This window comes from Chlorocebus sabaeus, chromosome 10, assembly GCF_047675955.1.
Source record: "Chlorocebus sabaeus isolate Y175 chromosome 10, mChlSab1.0.hap1, whole genome shotgun sequence".
Lineage (NCBI taxonomy): Eukaryota > Metazoa > Chordata > Mammalia > Primates > Cercopithecidae > Chlorocebus > Chlorocebus sabaeus.
The window spans coordinates 76,275,873-76,295,754 of record NC_132913.1 but is presented as its reverse complement, the minus strand read 5'-3'; the positions used below and the strand labels follow the sequence as shown (position 1 = coordinate 76,295,754).

Below are 19,882 nucleotides of genomic sequence, written 5' to 3'. Positions count from 1 at the left end.
AGAGTGTCTTGGATTATCCAATTGGGCTCAATGCAGAAATTTTGTTCCTTATAAGTGAAATAGGAAGACAGAAGAGTCAATGTCAGAATGAGACAACATGAGAAAGACTTGACCAAATATTTCTGGCTTTGATGTTGGAAGTGGCTCGTGAACCAAGGAAGCTGGGCAGCCCCTAGAAGCTGGAAAAAGGAACACAGTTTCTCCCTAGTGTCTCTAGAAAGGAAGACAACCTTGTTTGACACTTGGATTTTAGTCCAGCAAGACTCAGTTTAGACTTTTGATGTTCAGAAATGTAAGACAATAAATCTGTGTGGTTTTAAGTCACTAAATTTATGGTAACTTGCTATAGCAGTAATATGAAATGAATACAACTATCCCCAGATTGAAACCTTCAGGTGTGTGTCTCTAATTTGCCAAGCTCAGGTCACATGGCCACTTGCCTACACCCTAACTCAAGAGAGGTTAGAAAAACAACTGTCTATGGCCTCTAACCTCAACCAAGACTCATTTAACTGTAACTTCCCCACAGTGAGATAGGGCTTTAGAGGCTTGGTAGCAAATAAATAACCAAATAGACAAACAAGTAATTTTAACTCTAGTGTGTTCATTAAACTGAGTATGGGATCAATAACACACAATAAGTTAGAGCTATATATAATGTACTCTCTATGATATATTAAGTTACAAATACAGGAGGCAGAACATTGTGTTCCAGATATCTTTCTTGGTCTAAAATAAAATTCCAAGTATCTAGTTTATTAATTCATACTATTGATTTGAGTTCTCTCTCTCTCTCTGTCTCTCTCTCTCTATATGGGATATATATGTATGTGTGTGTATACATATATGTATGTGTGTATATATATGTAGAGAGACAGAGATACATATACATATATAGGCAGTACCTCAGGTTCTCATCATTTCTTGTGGTGAGAATACTTACTCTCTTAGCAATTTTCAAAACTATAAAGCATTGTTATATTATTGAATATAATATTCAATATTCAAATGTGGTCACCATGTTTTACAATAGATCTCTTGAGCTTATTACTTCTATCTTACAGTAATTATGTATCCATAGATTAAAATCTCCCAAACGCACCCCACCTTCAGCCCTTGGTAACCACCATTCTATTCTACATCAATGAATTCAACTTTTTTAGATTCCACATAGAAATGAGATCAGATCATGTGGTACTTGTCAAGTTTTCTTAATATCAATGTGTTTCACCAGACCCATATTATAATTACTTTCTGATCAACTATCAAACATCTTCCTCCCTTATTATTCCACTTTGGGGACACCTTGATTTACTATGCTACCATTTGCAGGGACTGATTCTTCTAGACAGAATGCCCTCAGCGTTCAGTATGATCCATGGGGGTTCCAGTAAATATGATCTAAAAATCAGCAGGATTCCTCACTGAGCACATCTCTATTCTGAACATATGTTATTTTATATTCTTAAAAGTTATCGCATTATTAATCTATAGAGTTAGAATTCAATCTGCTTTTTCAAGATTACTGGAGTTCCTTAGTGTAGACATGCATTTTTTAAATCTTTGAAAAGTGACAAAAAAACAAGAGAATTTTAATATGATATTTTATTATGGGTGTCTGTAAGGAAAAAAAAAAAGATCAACAACCACATACAAGCTTACAAAGTTAAATTTCAACACATCCTCTATGCTAGTGTGACAAAAGCAGCCCCATTATTCGGTTTTTATTGTTGACCTTTACAGGATGAAGGGGAGAATCCTCCGTGGCATGCCAATTAAACTTTCTGACAGGAGACATGTACAGATTTTGTGCATTTATGTTCTGAATGCAAGTCAACAATTCTGATCTAGAGTTTAAAAGTGAAAGTACATTAGCACCATAACATGCGTCTTTAAAACCTTCCCAAATATTAGTAATCTTGACCAGCAATGACAAGAAAAAAGAGAAGCACCTTTAGAAGCAGTTGATATCCAAGATTAAAATAATTGTGGCTTTAAAAATATTTCTTGAAATTCTTGTACTACACTCTTCTTTTTAAACCAATCTTCCAGGAGATTAATCAATGAAATTTATAAGTTTTATCAACTTATAAAATTTTTTTTCGTCTTCTGGGACTCATAGAATACAATCTGTGTTTCTGATCAGTTGAGGTAGTTAAAATAGGGAGGGCTTTTCTAATTTCATATTTGACTATTTCAGAAAGAAAGGTTATCTTTTACTAGTGAGCACAGTCATTGCTCTGCAGATGGGCTAGGATTCAAAGAATATAACACAGTGTTGTTATCGTTAAGAGTGTTGAAGTTTATTTATTATAGCACCATTGAGACATTTTGAAATTGGAATTGGTAAAAAAATAAAACAAAAAGCATTTGAATTGTATTTGGTGGAACAGCAAAAAAAAAAAAAAAAAAAAAAAATAGTATCAGTTTTCTTTGTCAAATTATACTCTTTCCAAACATTTTGGAAATAAATAACTGGAATTTTGTTGGTCACTTGTACTGGTTGACAAGATTAGAACAAGAGGAACACATATGGAGTTAAATTTTTTTTGTTGGGATTTCAGATAGAGTTTGGTTTATAAAAAGCAAACAGGGCCAACGTCCACACCAAATTCTTGATCAGGACCACCAATGTCATAGGGTGCAATATCTACAATAGGTAGTCTCACAGCCTTGCGCGTTCGATATTCAAAGACTGTTTTGCTCCATTCCCCAGTGTGTTTCTGTAAAAAAGGACAAAATGCAAGCGATCATGACATTACAATTACTTAAATGACTCTGACTGATTAGGTTAAAAAACACCTTTTTACTCTAAAGGAGCTTTCATTGTGCCATGTTATTCATATATATGAGACCTGCTCCACTTCAAAGTTGTAATCTTCTTAGTTGATAAGCATTATTCTTAAACAAATGCTTCATAGGGATTCTTAGTAAACGCAGCAGGGCAATTGCTATAGACCAGGGCATCTTCAGGAGGCCTGGTTCCAGCCATTGTTAACAGGTTTATAATTGGTTTATTAAAAAGAGGATAGGTCTCTCACAGTGAAATTTGCTAATATTAGAAGTGAGTTTTCCCTTTGTTCACAAATAACAATAACAAAGGAGAGATTTGAAGTTAACCTTTAAAATTTTTAAAAGCAGATATTTCAGATTGAATTAATGTGACAGATATTATTCAAAACATACAGACTATCCCAATTATCTGATAAAGTTTGCATTATGGATTTAAATTTTAAATGCTTTTATTTCAACTGGTTTTCATCTGAAGGCTAAGATCCATTCACTTTTTGTTGCATTTAACATTCCCTGCAATGAATCAGTAGATGCAATGTATGTAATTCATATCAAATGCTATCTTTATTTCATCCTATTAATTTTATTTCTTTTATTCAAAATAATTTGCATGATTAAACTAAAATGCTGACTGCATTATGACTTATATTGAGAAAAATGTTTCTTACCGTGCAACCATCCTCCAGAACTGTGTAGGTGAATTTGCTATTTCCTTCAGCCTTGAATTCACCTTCATTTGACCCCATCAGCTTCAGGGCCTTCTTTACATTTCCACTGGCTTGATCCATGTACGCAATGCTATTTTTGCAGTGATATGTGATGTTCTGGGAAGCTCGGCTGGAGAGAAGTCGAAGGAATGCCAGCTGCACATCAAGGACATCTTCAGGAAGTTCAGGATTGCCATAGCTAAACTGTAATAGGGAACAAATAAAACAGATCAAACATTTTAGTTGCAACTGCATGCAAGAGATTCATGTAGTATGTGTATGCTTATTGTAATATGGGCTGTTTATATATTTTATGTATGAATATTTTATGTGGGAACATATTTTATTTGCACGACAGAGTAAAAAAAGTCTTAAGATGTGAAAGAAAGGTGTCTGCATACAAAAATAATTTAATCTAACTGAGCTTTTATTGAGAATAAAGTTACAAAAGTATAGTCACCTGGATACATAAAATCATTTGAGCTCTTCTAGTTATTAATTATTAGGTTGGTGCAAACATAATTGCATGTTTTGCCATCACTTTCAATGGCAAAAACTGCAATTATGTTTGTACCAACCTAATAACTTTTCTTGTGATGAACATATAGGAAGAATACAAAGGATATAGGGATGACTTATTTAAAAAAAGGTATATCCTTTCTTACCTGAAAACCACCATCCATGGACTCTCCAAACCAAATGTGTTTCTTCTCAGCACCAGAATCTGTCCACCAGTGTTTCCGTGGAACATTCAAAGGACTGGCACTTATGCATGTTTCCCCAGTTTCCATATTACAGAATACCTTGATGGCATCCAATTTGCATCCTTGGTTAGGGTCAACCCAGTATTCTCCTGAATAGTCACAAAAAAGAAGAATGGGAATTGGTTATAAAATCCAGTAATAAAGTGATTTTGTTTGTTTACCTGTAAAGGCATTCATAATGTTGACTGCTAATGTGACTGCATTTTATGTATAGAATGATAGAGAAACTTTTGGATTGAAATTGTTGAGGTAAAAGAGTTAGCTATGACTACAGAAAGCACTGAAATAAAATGCAACATCTTGGTTTCTATTCTGAATGATACACTAAGCTAAGACCTTTTGATGGCTGTATAATATTTGCAAGTCTCTCCTTTTTATAAAAAAATGATTATTATATGTAATCTTGCTTAATAATATAAGCTGGTTGTCTAATCCAGATTTATTCCAATAGTTCTAAAGCTGAAGTCCCTGTGATTGATGCTTGTCTCCTATTTTAAGTAATTTCTAGAAATGACTCTTAGCGAAGGCAGTGTTCCATGTCAAGGTATTTGAAAACTTGAAATAATTTTGCTTTTCAGAAATATTTAATCCAATATATGCAAAACCTTAAACTATTACAATATTCTATTTAATTTTATATAGTATTCTGAAATTTTTCATGTGTTTAATTTGAAAATTTTAATAATTAGATTCATTGCAATAAGTAAATAGTATAATAATCAGATTATAATTGTCTACATCAAATTATGTATATTTAATCCTGAGAAAAAAATATATATATTACTTTATACTCAAAAAACTTATGATTTATACTACAACTTCTATAAAACAGTCTTTGTATTTTTCTATATTTGGCATGTCCTGAAGTTATGTTATATTTTACATCTGCAAAGTTTACTCTTTTATATGAAGCAGTTTCAATTCAGTTAACTTTCTTAGAGTACTATTTCAGCTTTCCATTGAAAGTGGGTGTTTTTTCGTTCTCATTCTAATCTAAACAACTTTCTCTGTAATCCTGTTGCCATGAAGACGAAAGACTCCCAAACATACCACTCTTGAGTTCAGGATGGCAGAATTTCAGGTCTCTGCAGTTTCTAGCAGGGTTTTTACGAGTACCATCAGGACTAATGAGGCTTTCTATTTGTCCGTTAACAGACTTGAGTGAAGTCATAATCTCATCGGTGTTGATTTTGAAATCCATTGGTTCATCTCCATAATATGGGGCAAAACCGCCAGCTTTTTCACCTCCAACCCCAGCAATGGCAGCGGCTCCAACACCACCGCAGCAAGGACCAGGAGCACCAGGAGGTCCAGGAGGGCCTGGTTGCCCTGGGTGGCCTGGGGAGCCCTAGAATGAGTAAAACATGGATCATTGAGGTATGCATGTTTGGGTGCCACTCTAAGAATACATTGCCAGTTCAAGAAAATGCCTTAAAAACAATTCATTCATTGTGTCATCATAATTATTTTACTAAAGATTTATTTGGGTGCTTTTAGGGTCACGTGATCACCGATTTATAATAACTGCAATTCATTATCAAGAAAGGTATTATTCCACTATGTAAGAATCAGTAGTGTCAGAGCACACGTTTTCTCTATCATTCTTCCTTCTGGATGAATGATGTAAGCAAACACCTATGAGCTACAATTCTAATATTGACATGACAAAGGGGAGTGTAATTTGTTGGGATAATAGTTTTTATTTCATTTACCCCAAAGGCATGGAATACAAAGTATTAGGAATGATAGTATCACTAACAAAATAGTAACCATGGAAGCTGTTTGAGAAGTAAAATGCGCTGCATAAACGCTGATAATTATGAATGTTGTAATTCCAAGATCTCTAGTGTGATAACAATGCAGACAAGGTTTGTTTGGTTAATTGGGCAGAAGTCATTATTCTGATACCATGGATACCTGATCAAATCTTTAAAAAGATATTTTTCTCCTGTTATAGTGTGGTAGAAACATTTTCAATGTGATGGAGAATGTCTTAAAGTCATGGTTCATTTTCTAAATTGAGTGGTTGCATTGCATCTCACTCACTATTTCAATTTAAAGATAATGCAGTGGTTCTGAAAACTGGAAGATTATAGCAAATTAAATGCACATACATTTAAGTTATGTCTTACCTCAGATCCTCTTTCACCTCTGTTACCTCGAGGCCCTGGTGGTCCAATGGGCCCTGGATGTCCACTGGTTCCATCTTTGCCAGGAGGTCCACTGGGTCCAACAGGTCCCTAAGAAAGTATCATGACATCACAATGCCAGAATATCTTTCTGAAGTGCAGACATGTGAAACTGGTATCTTTCTGTGCTACTTACTCTGGGGCCTGCAGGGCCTGGACTACCAATTGCACCCTGCTGACCAGCAGGGCCCTGGAAGGAGAGAAGTGTGCATATGAGTGAAGGCCTTAAAAAGCACTGGGAAACTGTACATTCAAGATCAGATCAAGAAATATGGGGATTATGATGAAATATTTTTTTCTTTCTTTAATCTTCCCATTGTTTCATGCTGATTGTTGTTTCAAATTAGCCTCAAATCCGTTTCTCATCTCTTCTAGTACGTATTTTTAGAGATAGAAAGCTTTCTTCTCTTAATCTCTAAAATTTGTATACATTGGAGGGATTCTTCAACAGAATGAATGCACTTACTGGAGAACCTGGGGCACCTGGATTACCAGGGAATCCTCGATGTCCTTTAATGCCATTAGCTCCACGTTCACCTGTTTCACCTTTGTCACCACGTGGGCCTTGAGGACCCTTTAAAAACATATTTTGAATTGAAGTCATATACACACATACATATTGGAAAAATAAAATAGAATTTATAATAATTAAGTCTATTTTATGGCTTTCTATCAGCTAAAAAATCCCCCATCAACAGATACTTCAGATATGAAATAAGATTGTTTTTGTGGTTGTTTTAATTTTGGACTGACAATGGCATAGATCCCTAACAACTGGTGTTTCCATCATTGGCTCCAAAGAACTTTTAGATCCTGAACTGCTTTCCGTATCATCATCATTAAAGGAAAGTTTATATTTGTACTATCTATCATCTCTCTCTCTCTCTCTCTCTCTCTCTCTCTCTATCTATCTATCTATATCTATCTATCTACCAATAGAAAGAACAAATACATATGTAAACTTACAGGAGCACCTCGGGAGCCAGCAGGACCAGGAGCACCAGCAGGGCCGGCAGGGCCCTAAGATGAAAACATTCAATGGAGCAAACATACACGAATTAGTTTTATGTGTTGACACAATTTTGTTTTCAAAAGTAAATAATTTCATTATAATAGAATTATAGTATGCATGCAATTATTGGAAGTTAATATTGTTTTTGCCTTCAAAGTGCTAAAGCCCTGTTTACAGCCTTATCAAGGGATCTAAACAGAAAAGCTGGGCAAGAGCCCTATTAATTCGGCCTTGCATTTACCCAGCAAATAAATAGCTGGTCTGATTAATACGATTTCGGGTTTCAGTAATAAATTCTTTATTGACTACTGCCAGGTACTTCTGGTATTTCTTTACTAACACATTTGTCTAAGGAACAACTAGCATTAAAACTGTAAAAGAAATGATAGTGGATATTTTGGTTGGCAGATCTGACATTCTATCTTCCACCTATAAATGTCTTTATTGAAGGAAACGGACAAACAAGAGAGATGATGCTTCTGGGAACTCACACTTTCTCCTCTGTCACCACTCTTTCCAGCTGGACCGACAGGACCAGGTGGGCCTGGATGACCAGGAGCGCCAGGGGCACCAGGAGAGCCGTTTTCACCACGATCACCCTGTGAACAAATTCACAGGTCCAAAATAAACATGATGATCACTTATTTTAATTACAGAAATCTATTGCACATGTGTTTATTGTACCTTGCCACCAGGAGATCCATCTCGGCCTGGAAGACCATCTGATCCAGGGTTTCCCTGATTAAAAAATGAGAAAGGAAATGAAGTTTCTTGAAACCTTCCAAATGCCATTTAATCATGCATTCTCAACAGGGCAATATAATTCTCAAGGGGGTGAAAATGGTTCTTGGGGGTAAGAAATCTTAGATATCACAATGGGGGGTAGCCCTTCAAAGGGTCACAATATCCAAGCAGATAGTTAGTATATTCATGGAGGAGAGGTGACTAGAAAAATAATATCCAAAAAGAGTCTTTACAGACCTCTAATAAATAAAAGTTTAAGAAATAGTGATCTAAACTATTAATGGAAATCTACAGTTTAGTTTGCTTTAATCATTCCACATTGTATACATATATTAAAACATCACATTGTACCTTATAAATGTATACAATTATGGTTTGTTAATTACAAATAATATTAATTTTAAATTCTTTAAAAATAATAAAAGACTAATCACAGATAACTGCAGAATATTTTCACTCAGAAAACATGTGAATTGTGGTTCTCCCCACTAACTTTTATCCTAATTTAGTTAGAGATAATATTTTCTCCACTAATGATTAGTCACTGACTAAATATTAATGAACAAGAGCTTTTAAGTCTATTCTAAGTTGTAATGAAAGAATTTATTAGAGAGAGAAGAACTTTGCTGTGTGGCCATATTTACACTCTTAGACATTAAGGCTCAATTTCACCTTTGCTTAAATAAATTATCAAATTCTACCTGGCTGGTTGAATAAGAACTGCTACTCACATCTCTTCCAGGTTCACCAGCTGCACCAGCCAGACCAGGAAGACCCTGGGGTCCAGGGGGACCACGTTCTCCACTGAGACCGTTAGCTCCTGGTTTCCCACTTTCACCCTGTATACAAAGGAACGAAAAATATTTTGTTTAACTTAAGAAATCAATTAAAATGGCGTTATCAGATATCTTTATTTTCAGGTAAAAATCTTATTTAATTTTTATTGAATTTGAAAATTAAAACTATGCCTGTTATGGGAAAAAGTTTCGGGGAGCAAGCTTGTTGCATTTTCTAACTTGCTCAGTGACTCTGGATGGCAAAGGGCTGAATAGTCACATTGATTATCTAATTCAGAATACTGTACATTCTAATCTGAGATGAGTACATAGACATGATTATTATAAGAAAAACATAATAATGAGCCATCATGAAACTAGAGGTTTATGGTGACCCTTAAAATTAGGTTACTTGTCTCTATCTGAAGAATATAGACTTACTAGAAATGTCATATCAATTGGATACATGTAAATATTAAATGTTAATTTTATGACAATAGTACATAACATTTTGTTGAAAGAAGTACTTAAAGTGTTATAATACGAGCCCTAATAAAAATGCCATTTTATTACCCTGTTTACCAAATGAGTGTTTTAGATGCCAAGCACGAGAACGTTATAGGAATGTAATACTAGTGAAAGAGAGTCAGGAGTGCCAGGTGACTTGCATGGATGGATAACTAGCATCAGTGAAAGACTTTCCTAGATCTATAAGATAACACTATTTTCCATTCAAAACTGACAGTCAACAAATTGAAGAATATCCACAAGTTTCCTAAAAGAGGTGTTTCAGATGGCAATGTTGTTTTTGTTATATTAATTTATTTGTGCTTATATTCAAGGTTGGTCTTTGATATGCCCCGTTTTGTGTTCTGGAGCCATTTATTAAAATATATGCTTTTAAAAATCTAAAAATATAAAAAAAATCTCCTGGCTAATTTACTCCAATGACAGAAAAACTTTTCATCCTTAATATGGTTAAGTGATTTCTGAAGGCTAGCAAAGGAAGCAAGAGTGTAGTGGAAAATGACTATACTCACCTTGACACCCTGAGGGCCAGGGCTTCCCCTAGGACCTGGCATGCCTGGTGGTCCTGCAAGACCCCGTGCTCCAGTAATCCCAGCAATTCCAAGTGGGCCTGGAGCTCCCTAATACAGATAATGAAGACTTAGCTCATCTTTATGTGACAATCTTTTTCTCTAATCAATTTGTGATAAAAACCAAAATAGTACAATCAACTTACAAAAATGAAGTTACTTACTGGGGGACCCTGGGGACCAGGTGATCCCTTCTCTCCTGGTTGACCAGCATCACCTTTTGGTCCAGACACTCCAGGGCTGCCAGGAGCACCTGTGTTACCCGCAGGACCTGGGGGCCCATCCTTGCCTGGAGAACCGCCGGGACCTGGGGGTCCTGGGTTACCCTACAAAGAATTTTTTGAAATTTGAAGATTTATAATAAAAAGTGCATTTTTTCTTTCCTTTCTTACTTCAAATAATTTTATTTAAGACTTACTAGAGAAATAAGTAGCAATGTGTAAGTTTCTCATCCTATACATATGTGAATGCTCTTTCTGAAGTGTATGATGAGAAAATACTTTAACAATTACTTACATTATTACCAGGAGGACCAGGAAGACCACGAGCACCAGGGAAGCCAGCAGCACCCTGCGAAATGGTAATATATTTTTGAATTTCAAAAGTAGAACAAACAACTACACAACAAACAAAAGTATAATGTGTGGTATGATCTACATTGTACCTGAAAGTCATTTATGGTTTGCTTTTTCCCCTTGGAATTTACACATTACTCATGTATGAATGAGAGATTACATTTTTTACATTCTCTTTATGGATGTAGTGTCTCAAGTGCAGCTTTTATACAGGTTGATATGAATACTTTTCAATAATAGTTAAGAGGATCAATACTTACGGGTCCACCAGGACTGCCACGTTCACCTTTGACACCTTGAGGACCAGGAGGACCCTATATGAAATGGAAGGAAGGTATGTAAGAATAGTGCCAAAATCAAAATTTGGGAAAAGCATTAAGCCTTTGAAAACCAGGAACTCTATGAAGCGGTTAAAATAACTTTTAGACTGCTGGTGCTGAGATTCATACTTCAACTGTATTCATATAAAGATTATACTCTTGCCACTATGACATGCTATCTCAGTATAAAATATTAAATTACTGATAAACCTTCATGTTTTTCCATTAGAACACTTAGCACTTAGAGAGGGGGGAGAGGGAGAGAGAGAGGAAGAGATACATAAATAGATAGATAGATGATAGATAGAGAAAGAGGAGAGAACTTACAGCAGGTCCAGAACCTCCAGGGGGTCCTGCAACTCCAGGAGGGCCTCCTTCACCTTTCTCACCCGGAGCCCCTCTTTCTCCTTTACCACCAGGCTCACCATTCTGTCCCTACATGCAACAACAACAATAATCTCTCAGCTGACACTCTTTATGATATACTTGGATTATTATTATTTCTCTTCAGAATATAGAATTCTTCAGATGTAAGAAGTTGAAATAAAATTTAAAAACAAGGCTCTCTGAAGACATGACAAAACAAAGTCAATCAAAATATTTTCATGATCAAAGAACATGACCAAGAAAGCATGAACTGTACATTATTTGCCATTAGGGATGGAGGAAGTCTCTCTAAGGATTAAACATTTGAAAATCAGCACCAGTAAATTTCTTTGAGAAAGACTGGGTTTAAGAGAAAATTTTAATTAGTACCAACTTATAATGGAAGAACTTACAAAAATTCAGAGTGCATTTCAATCTATGGTGCTGCTTTAGTTCATTACCTAGTCACAAAGGCAGGACAGGTGTTTTTATTCCCATCTTTTAAAGAGCAGCAATAGGGGTAAAGTAAAACAAAATAGGGGTACAATAATCTTATAGGGAATGAACAGCTAAAATGGGACTAGAACCCAAACTTGACTATACTTCTGTAATTTTTCTGCAAGATAGAGATCCTGGGCTATGGAACATGTCTGTGTAAATATTCACACTTACAGGAGCACCAGGGAAGCCAGCAGGTCCTGGAGGGCCAGGTTCACCTCTCTCACCCTAAAGAGAAAAACATCCTCCTTAGTCACAGTGAAGATATCCCACGGGGAGTATGTGTCATCTCCTTTAGGCAGGAAATGTCATCTTATCATCTTATCTTTTCTTTCCTTTAAGCAGGAAATGTGCAGAGTAGCCAGTAAACTTCTGAAGACTTTGCCACTTCTCAATAAAATTAGGAGTAGAAAATACCAGAACCATTGATTCCTTCTGTCTCCCACTGTGATATTATTTGCAAGAAAAATAGTTTGAGAATTTTAAAGTATTTAACACATTTATATATTTATTTATTTATTTATGTATTTCAATATATGGTAGAGCCTTAACTGAAAAATTAACTAAATGATTTATTTTTAAAAAACATTTGCTAAATATCTTTCCAGTGTCTTAAATCCTAAAGGTCAAGAATTTTAAATCCAGAAGGAGTCTCAGGCAAAGATTCTATAGGCTTAAGAAATACCTAATTACAAACATTTACTACTTGTGCAATTCATGTATTTTTTCCGAAGTTATTTTGGAAAGAAATCCTGATTTAAAACGGTCTCTTGTGAACGTTAGATTTAAGAAATTTAACATTCCCTGGCATGCTATATGGTTCCTGAAGATAGTGTCTCCAAATTGAGGCTCAGGGAAATGGGGGCAGAATTGCTAAAAAGGGAAGGATAAGTAGCTGCTGTCTGTATGGGGTTAAAAAGCATGTTGAGAATGTCTTTAACACTTACAGGGCCACCACGAGGTCCAGCTATACCTGGAAGTCCAGGGGCACCACCTTCACCCTGGAAAAAGAGAAACCATGTCACTTTCCTGCATCCAAAAGACGGAGATATTTTCTTTTCATTTCCAGACAGTATTAAGTGCTACCTTATCTCCAGGCTGGCCAGCTGGGCCAGGAGGACCAATAGGACCAGTAGGACCCTAGAGGAAATAAAAATATTTTTTAATTTTGAAGATGCAAATATCGTTTTCTGCATTAATCAAACAGAAAGTATATAGACATAGATACCTAATAAACTAGATAACATACTTTTTAAATTTTTTATGGCTTGAATGCTGTGCTTTTCACTCAATGTGTAAATACTGCAGAGCTCAGTAAACACAGGACTCTTTGGGGATAACTCTGGGAGAAAATAGGATTCAGCAGTGGTTTATTGATTCGTTTATCTTTATCTCCATTGTAGAAGATGAATAGGATGTCATGTAAGATCTTACAGTAATGTCTTTTTAAATTAAAGTACATTTCTGTATTAAATTGCTTGATAATTTAAATGTTTTCTCAAAGTATCATTGTACATATTAAATTTTTCAACTTGAAATTTTCAAATAGTTGTTTTACGTATATTACAAAAGTGAAGTATTGAGCACTTTTTTTACTTGAATGATGGCTTATCTACTTAATCTGTCAAAAGTGAGGCATTTATGAATTTCTTTAAGGCAACTACTATATAAATGTATTAAATAAATTACTTATAATCATATTTAGAAGATGTTTTTTGTTTTGTTTTTGACTTTTAGTTTGAATTATAGATTCACAGAATGTTGCAAAGGAATATGCCAGAAATTCTGTGCACCTTTCTCCCAGCCTCCCCTAATGTTAACATCTTACACAACTATAGTATAATATCAAAACTAGGAAATTGACATAGATACCATCCATAGAGCTTGTTCAGATTTCACCAGTGATACACGCACTCATTTATGTGTGTGTGTATGTGGCTCTATAGAATTTTATCCCATTTGTAGACGTGCCTGACTACCACCACAATCAAGATACTCAAATGTGCAATCACCATAAGACTCCCTGTGTCATGTCTCCACAGCCACATCCATCTCTCTCTTTCTCATTCCTAACTCCTAGCAGCCACTAATCTGTTCTACATCTCTAAAAGGATGTTATTTTGCAAATATTATGGGAATGGCATCATGCAATGTATATCCCTTGGAGACTGAATTTTCTTCACTGAGTATGTTGTCCTTGAGGTTTATGTAATTTGCTGTGTGTACAGCATCAATTGTTCATGCCTTTTTGTTGCTAAATACTATTCCATAGTAAGACTGCACCATAGGATTACAATTTTTGAATATAAAGTCTATTAATTAGGAGTACTTACTATATTGAATTGTGATGACTTTTAGTTTCTTAATGAGCAGTATTGATTATCTTAAATTTCAGTGATTGTCTCAGATTTTAGTGACTCACAAATGCTAGTTTGTGACCTTTATCATACTTTTGAGGTTTTTCATTCTTTGGTCACTGTAGACCTATCAAGTACATAGATATAGACCAGGAATTTAATTATAAATCAAGTTATTTGGGTCTTTTTATGCTCAAAAGGTGGTAAACTATCTAATTTATCTTGAGTAGTTTTTGGAAAAAATAAAAGTGGAAGTGCAGGACTGTCCCATATGACATATAGGTAAGGCCTGTTTCTCCTCACTGAGAATGCTTACCCTTGGACCATCTTTCCCTGGGACACCATCAGCACCTGGACCGCCTGGTTCACCCTGTCAAATAAAAGCCAATGTCATCAGATTCAAAGTATCTTCAGTGAAAATTGGCCAAGAAGAGGAGTAACCCTCAGGATTTGTTGGGATATATATTGGGTGTTCTAATTCATTGTTGCTCTAGGAATCCATCTTAAATTTCACTTACTATAAAATGATAATATTAATTTTGAAAATACAGTTGATTACTTTCCAGGAGTGTTGCTTTTTTTTTTTTTTTTTTTTTTTTTAACCTACAATGACTGATTTATGAAACAATTAAGAGAAAACAAGTCACTACCTTGTCACCCTTTGGACCAGGACTTCCAGGACCTCCTCTTTCTCCAGGCATTCCTTGCAGACCAGGAGTACCAGCAGCACCAGGTGGCCCAGGAGGACCAGCAGCGCCCTGAAAATAAGTGAGAAATAATAAATGATCAGAAGGAAATCAAATGTATTTTTTAAACCTAGGTGAATGGAATTCTGTGGAGTCACCTTTCCTCCTTCGGGACCAGGGGGACCAGCTCCACCTCTAAGTCCTGGGGCCCCTGCCAATCCAGGAGGTCCACGTTCACCAGGGGCACCAGCATCACCCTGTGATAAAAATACGTAAATAACCATATTAGACAATCCAAAGCTAAAAACAAAACACCTTAACTTGCATCGTTTTGAATCAGGCCACTAGGTTATTATGTTGTGAACAACCTGGAAATTTGTATACTCATAAATAGTTGAACAGCTGGGTGGGAACTGGAAGCTTAAAAAAGTGTCCAAAAGAAAACTTGGATACTTAGTCTGCTTAAGTGTGAACTGTCATTGAAATACTTAGTATTTTATTCATAAGGGCAGCATTTTAAAGTTCTTTTACCAAAACAGTTTTCCTACATAGAATCAACATATTGGCAATATTTTTCTATTTGAAATTTTAAGCTCATATTTGATTCTGTAGTGATTATGAATGTCAGAGAATTGGACCTTCCAGATTAAAGCAAATTTAATGTATTGAAAATGTCTTCAGTTTCTCTAAGTGTACTTAACAAACCTTTGCAATGATGCTCTTTTAAAGAAAGAGTATTTTCAGATTAAAGCAAATTTAATGTATTGAAAATGTCTTCAATTTCTCTAAGTGTACTTAACGAACCTTTGCAATGATGCTCTTTTAAAGAAAGAGTATTTTCACTTGATATACAAAAAATATACTACTAATCAATTGCTGTATAACATGCTGAAGAAGGTAGAGAATGAATTGAAATACTACCTTGCCTCCTGGAGCTCCAGGTGAACCGGCATCACCCTTTGGACCCTAGGAGATTTGCATTATATGATTAGGTCCATATCAGAATGCATTTTATGTAAATATAAGCAAAATACACATTTGTCATGTTGGCATACTGTATAATTTTTCTAATCTTGAAATTATGAACTCTCTATTTTATGGTAAAATTCAAACTCTATGTAATAGTTATCTTTTAAATAATTTGTCTTTGTTTTGATAATATTTCAAAACTAAATGTTAAATCTCAAATATCATGACATAAGAAAATTAAAAAGTTAATAATTGACAAACAATTATTATATATTCTTTTTGTTTCTGAGTTTTGAAAAATGAAACGTAACTTACTGGTTCCCCAGGTTTTCCATTTTCTCCTGGAGGACCACCTGTACCAGGCAAGCCCTAGAAACAATCATAGTTGTATCAGGTAATTACCTCAAACATGGCTTATAGAAAAGCTTCTCATACGTACACATGTTTCTGCAAGATATTTGAAAAAAGTTTCAGTGGTCTTTTAGGGGTAGAAACATTGTGCCACTCAAAATCCAGTGACACATATGTGATAATCATATCTTACAAATCCGTGTTCATCTCTCTTTGTTCTTTCAATTGCTACACATAAAAATTTATTGACAAGCATGGCAGGATAGACTTGGCTATACGGATTTATATTATAATAAAAATAAGTGTAAGCAAATAGAATTATTTGAGTTTCATTAATTCTTTTAAATAACTTATTAAGGTGCTCTGGAATGGACATGGAAGATATGCCTATCTATTAACATTGCCTGATATTTTATTTCCAGATGAAAGACGGATTCACAAGGTAAGCTTCAGATAAATTATAATCTGTTAGGGACACAAAAAATTTGATGGTCAGCTATACCATGACATTGAAATAACAAGTTCTTACTTGTAATCCCTGTGGACCAGGGGGTCCTGTGTCTCCTTTGTCACCACCAGGCCCCTAGAAAAGTATAATGATACACTCTGTTATAAACATCCTTTTATATTTAGTCTACAGTATCCATTTCAACAGGCTTGTTGCTTAATTATAAAAGTAGTGATGTGAAGAAAGGGGAGGACCTGGACCCAAAGCACACATGTACACTCTAAACTCAGTGCTAACATCTAGCTAGATAACTAGGTCAGCAAGTTGCATCATTGCTTTGGTAAACTATAATAACATAGTGTCAGAGATTATGTAATTTTTGAAGCATTCTTCCTGCCCCACCTCCACCCTATTTTCATCTCCAATTTTATGTGAGTGAACTTACAGTAGGCCCTGGGGGTCCCTGAGGTCCAGTTTCACCATTCTTTCCAGGAGGACCCTAAAAACAAGAACAGTTAGGGAAGCAGAAATAATACAGATTACAGAGAGAAGTCACAAGGTTGGAGATGAATACATCTATTAGAAGGCTAGAAATAAATTGATGAAAGCTACATACCTGAGGGCCAGGTCCTCCAGGGCCACCTCGTTCTCCATTCTTACCAGGAGCACCCTAAAGAAGAAGTGGTCAGTATTTACTAATTCTCAAAGGGCAATAACTAATCATATTATCGTCTCATATATACATATATATACATATTTTTGAGATGGAGTCTTGCTCTGTCACCCAGGCTGGAGTGTAGTGGTGCAATCTTGGCTCACAATAGCCTCTGCCACCCGGGTTCCAGCGATACTCTTGCCTCAGCCTCCTGGGTAGCTGGAATTACAGGCACATGCCACCATTCCTGGCTAATTTTTGTATTTTTAGTGGAGACTAAAACAACCTCACCATGTTGGCGAGGCTGGTCTCGAACTCCTGACCTCAGGTGATCTGCCTGCTTCAGCCTCCCAAAGTGCTGGGATTACAGGCGTGAGTCAGTGCACCCGGCCTGTCTCATATGTTTTATCTGCCTGCTCCATACACACACATACAACCATAACCAATTATATATTTAGCTCCCTTCCTACATGCAATTTGATTTTCCTATACTCCTCCATGCTTTGAAGAGGAGACTGAGTTTTGACCACTTCTATACTCCATATGGAAAATAAAAACCTTCCAGTCAAGTATTTATTGAGGAAATTAATGAAGGAACTCACATCATTTCCTTTAGGACCGGGGAAACCCATGACACCGGGCTGACCTCGGGGACCAGATGGCCCAGGAGGACCTGGTCGACCGCTTTCTCCTTGACTTCCCTAATAAGAAAAAATTACATTAATAAAGGTTTGATAAAGATAAGATTAAAACATACCCTCTATATAGTGTATATATATATACTATACACACACTCAAGGATAGGCCAACATATACATTCCATTTTAACTGGCCTTTTAAAATGAGATTTAAAAAATGTACATACGGGAGGCCCTGGTTTCCCATCACTTCCTGGTCCTCCTGGACTTCCGGGCATGCCCTGAAGCAAAGAAGTCAGTTGTTAGGTGATTTTAAATGAAATAATAAAAAATTACAACATATACTATTTGTACAATTCGGATATTTTCACTTACATGTGAAGCCTCAGATTTGCACATCTTTTTTCCTGTCTATAAAGTATCTAAGGCAAGTGTTCTTTGTTCTCTTCTCCTTGAACTATCATGGCTTAAGTTTACTTAAAAGAATTTTGTTTTGTTCGGGGCCTTACAAAATATGTAATCTGATTGATTTCAGTTGCTTTTGATCTGTCTTCATTTGTCTTGCCTTTCTTCTGTCTAAATTAAAGTGTCATTCAAACAAATATTTCTCTGTACCCTCATTCCTGGACCTCCAGGGACACCATCTCTGCCAGGCTCTCCAGCCGCTCCTCTGGGCCCTGCAGGGCCTGGAGCACCACGCTCTCCAGCAGGACCCTAAGTAGTGAAAGAAATAAAAAAAAATTAAAATAGCCTTCACTAACCTAGATATCAACAATATTTTGGTTACAAATAGAGAACATCATTTGAACTTTCAAAAAGGGTTCACGTGTTGCTGAAAAATTTATATGTAAAATCAATTATCTTAGCTTGGATTGCCGTATTGAAAAAATTTTGAAGCAAATGTGTGAATATCACACACTTAAAAAAACAGTATTTAGTGTGCTTAAAAATATATTTATGTGCATCTAAAATCAAATATCTTAATGATATGAAATCATATTTGCATTTAACTTTAGAGTTTTCAAAGACTTTTCAGGCATTTTAGTTTATTGTACTCTTGCAATGATGCTCAGATAAATGATTTCCAATTAACAGATAAGTAAAAGATTATCACAGAGGGTAAGTAAGTGGCTTTAGTTACAAAGCCAAGAAAGTGACTGAACAGAGGATGCATTACATTAAGAATTTTTTTAACTCCAATATATATTTTTCAGATATTTAGGTTTTCATGAATGGGAAATTGTATGGAAGAACTACCTATTTGTGGTGCTAGCATTTAGGAACATAGAAACTAAAGTTATCTACCTTTTCTCCTGGGATGCCATTTGGTCCAGCAGGTCCTCGGAACCCAGGAGCACCCTGAAAATAATGAAAGACAAATATTTCAGTCCAAAGGATTACAATTCTTTTCCATAATTCTTGAGTGGCAAACATTTTTATGTCATAAAGTGCTTTAAACAATATTTTCCACTGAACATTCAACTTAAGAAAAATTGGCTGTCTCACCCTGAAGGTAGTTTTATTTAGGTGACAGTGATGCTGTTTTTCTTTTAGATGCCCCATGGAAAACGTACCCTTTCTCCTGCAGCTCCTGGAAGCCCATTTGCGCCAGGTTCTCCAGGTGATCCATCCTTGCCATCTTCGCCTTTAGCTCCTGGAACACCTGGAATACCGGCCTCACCCTGAAAAAAAAAAATGATGGTCAAATAAGAAATTATGTCTGAATTTAGTTCGAAGTTTTTACCTGTTTACTTTCTAATTACGTTGCATTTTTTCAAGAAATAACCAGATCTGTTGCAGTAATACTTACGCGTTCACCACGTGGTCCTGGCTCTCCTTTGGCACCATTCTTACCAGGTTCACCCTAAAGTATAACAGAGTCTTGGTTGAGAAACAGGGAGGATTCGACTAACAAAATCATCACCAGAAACACATAA

At 35.7% G+C, this 19,882-nt stretch overlaps 1 protein-coding gene across 1 annotated transcript in view; it reads right to left on the bottom strand.

Moving 5' to 3' along the window:
* Window positions 1-1,587: 1,587 nt before the first annotated feature.
* Window positions 1,588-19,882, bottom strand: part of COL3A1 (collagen type III alpha 1 chain) — a 38,239-nt gene continuing 19,944 nt past the window's right edge. Inside the window, exons 19-51 of the mRNA XM_007965602.3 lie at window positions 19,756-19,809; window positions 19,520-19,627; window positions 19,251-19,304; window positions 18,561-18,659; window positions 18,173-18,226; window positions 17,910-18,008; window positions 17,269-17,322; window positions 17,098-17,151; window positions 16,734-16,787; window positions 16,169-16,222; window positions 15,806-15,850; window positions 15,043-15,141; window positions 14,849-14,956; window positions 14,515-14,568; window positions 12,928-12,981; window positions 12,789-12,842; window positions 12,016-12,069; window positions 11,305-11,412; window positions 10,918-10,971; window positions 10,599-10,652; window positions 10,247-10,408; window positions 10,026-10,133; window positions 8,941-9,048; window positions 8,150-8,203; window positions 7,957-8,064; window positions 7,420-7,473; window positions 6,920-7,027; window positions 6,590-6,643; window positions 6,397-6,504; window positions 5,315-5,612; window positions 4,166-4,353; window positions 3,462-3,704; window positions 1,588-2,723 (exon numbers count right to left, since the gene is read on the bottom strand). Coding sequence (XP_007963793.1) covers window positions 2,577-2,723; window positions 3,462-3,704; window positions 4,166-4,353; window positions 5,315-5,612; window positions 6,397-6,504; window positions 6,590-6,643; window positions 6,920-7,027; window positions 7,420-7,473; window positions 7,957-8,064; window positions 8,150-8,203; window positions 8,941-9,048; window positions 10,026-10,133; window positions 10,247-10,408; window positions 10,599-10,652; window positions 10,918-10,971; window positions 11,305-11,412; window positions 12,016-12,069; window positions 12,789-12,842; window positions 12,928-12,981; window positions 14,515-14,568; window positions 14,849-14,956; window positions 15,043-15,141; window positions 15,806-15,850; window positions 16,169-16,222; window positions 16,734-16,787; window positions 17,098-17,151; window positions 17,269-17,322; window positions 17,910-18,008; window positions 18,173-18,226; window positions 18,561-18,659; window positions 19,251-19,304; window positions 19,520-19,627; window positions 19,756-19,809 — 3,108 coding nt within the window. The 3' untranslated portion in view covers window positions 1,588-2,576. The remainder of the gene's footprint in view (window positions 2,724-3,461; window positions 3,705-4,165; window positions 4,354-5,314; window positions 5,613-6,396; window positions 6,505-6,589; window positions 6,644-6,919; window positions 7,028-7,419; window positions 7,474-7,956; window positions 8,065-8,149; window positions 8,204-8,940; window positions 9,049-10,025; window positions 10,134-10,246; window positions 10,409-10,598; window positions 10,653-10,917; window positions 10,972-11,304; window positions 11,413-12,015; window positions 12,070-12,788; window positions 12,843-12,927; window positions 12,982-14,514; window positions 14,569-14,848; window positions 14,957-15,042; window positions 15,142-15,805; window positions 15,851-16,168; window positions 16,223-16,733; window positions 16,788-17,097; window positions 17,152-17,268; window positions 17,323-17,909; window positions 18,009-18,172; window positions 18,227-18,560; window positions 18,660-19,250; window positions 19,305-19,519; window positions 19,628-19,755; window positions 19,810-19,882) is intronic.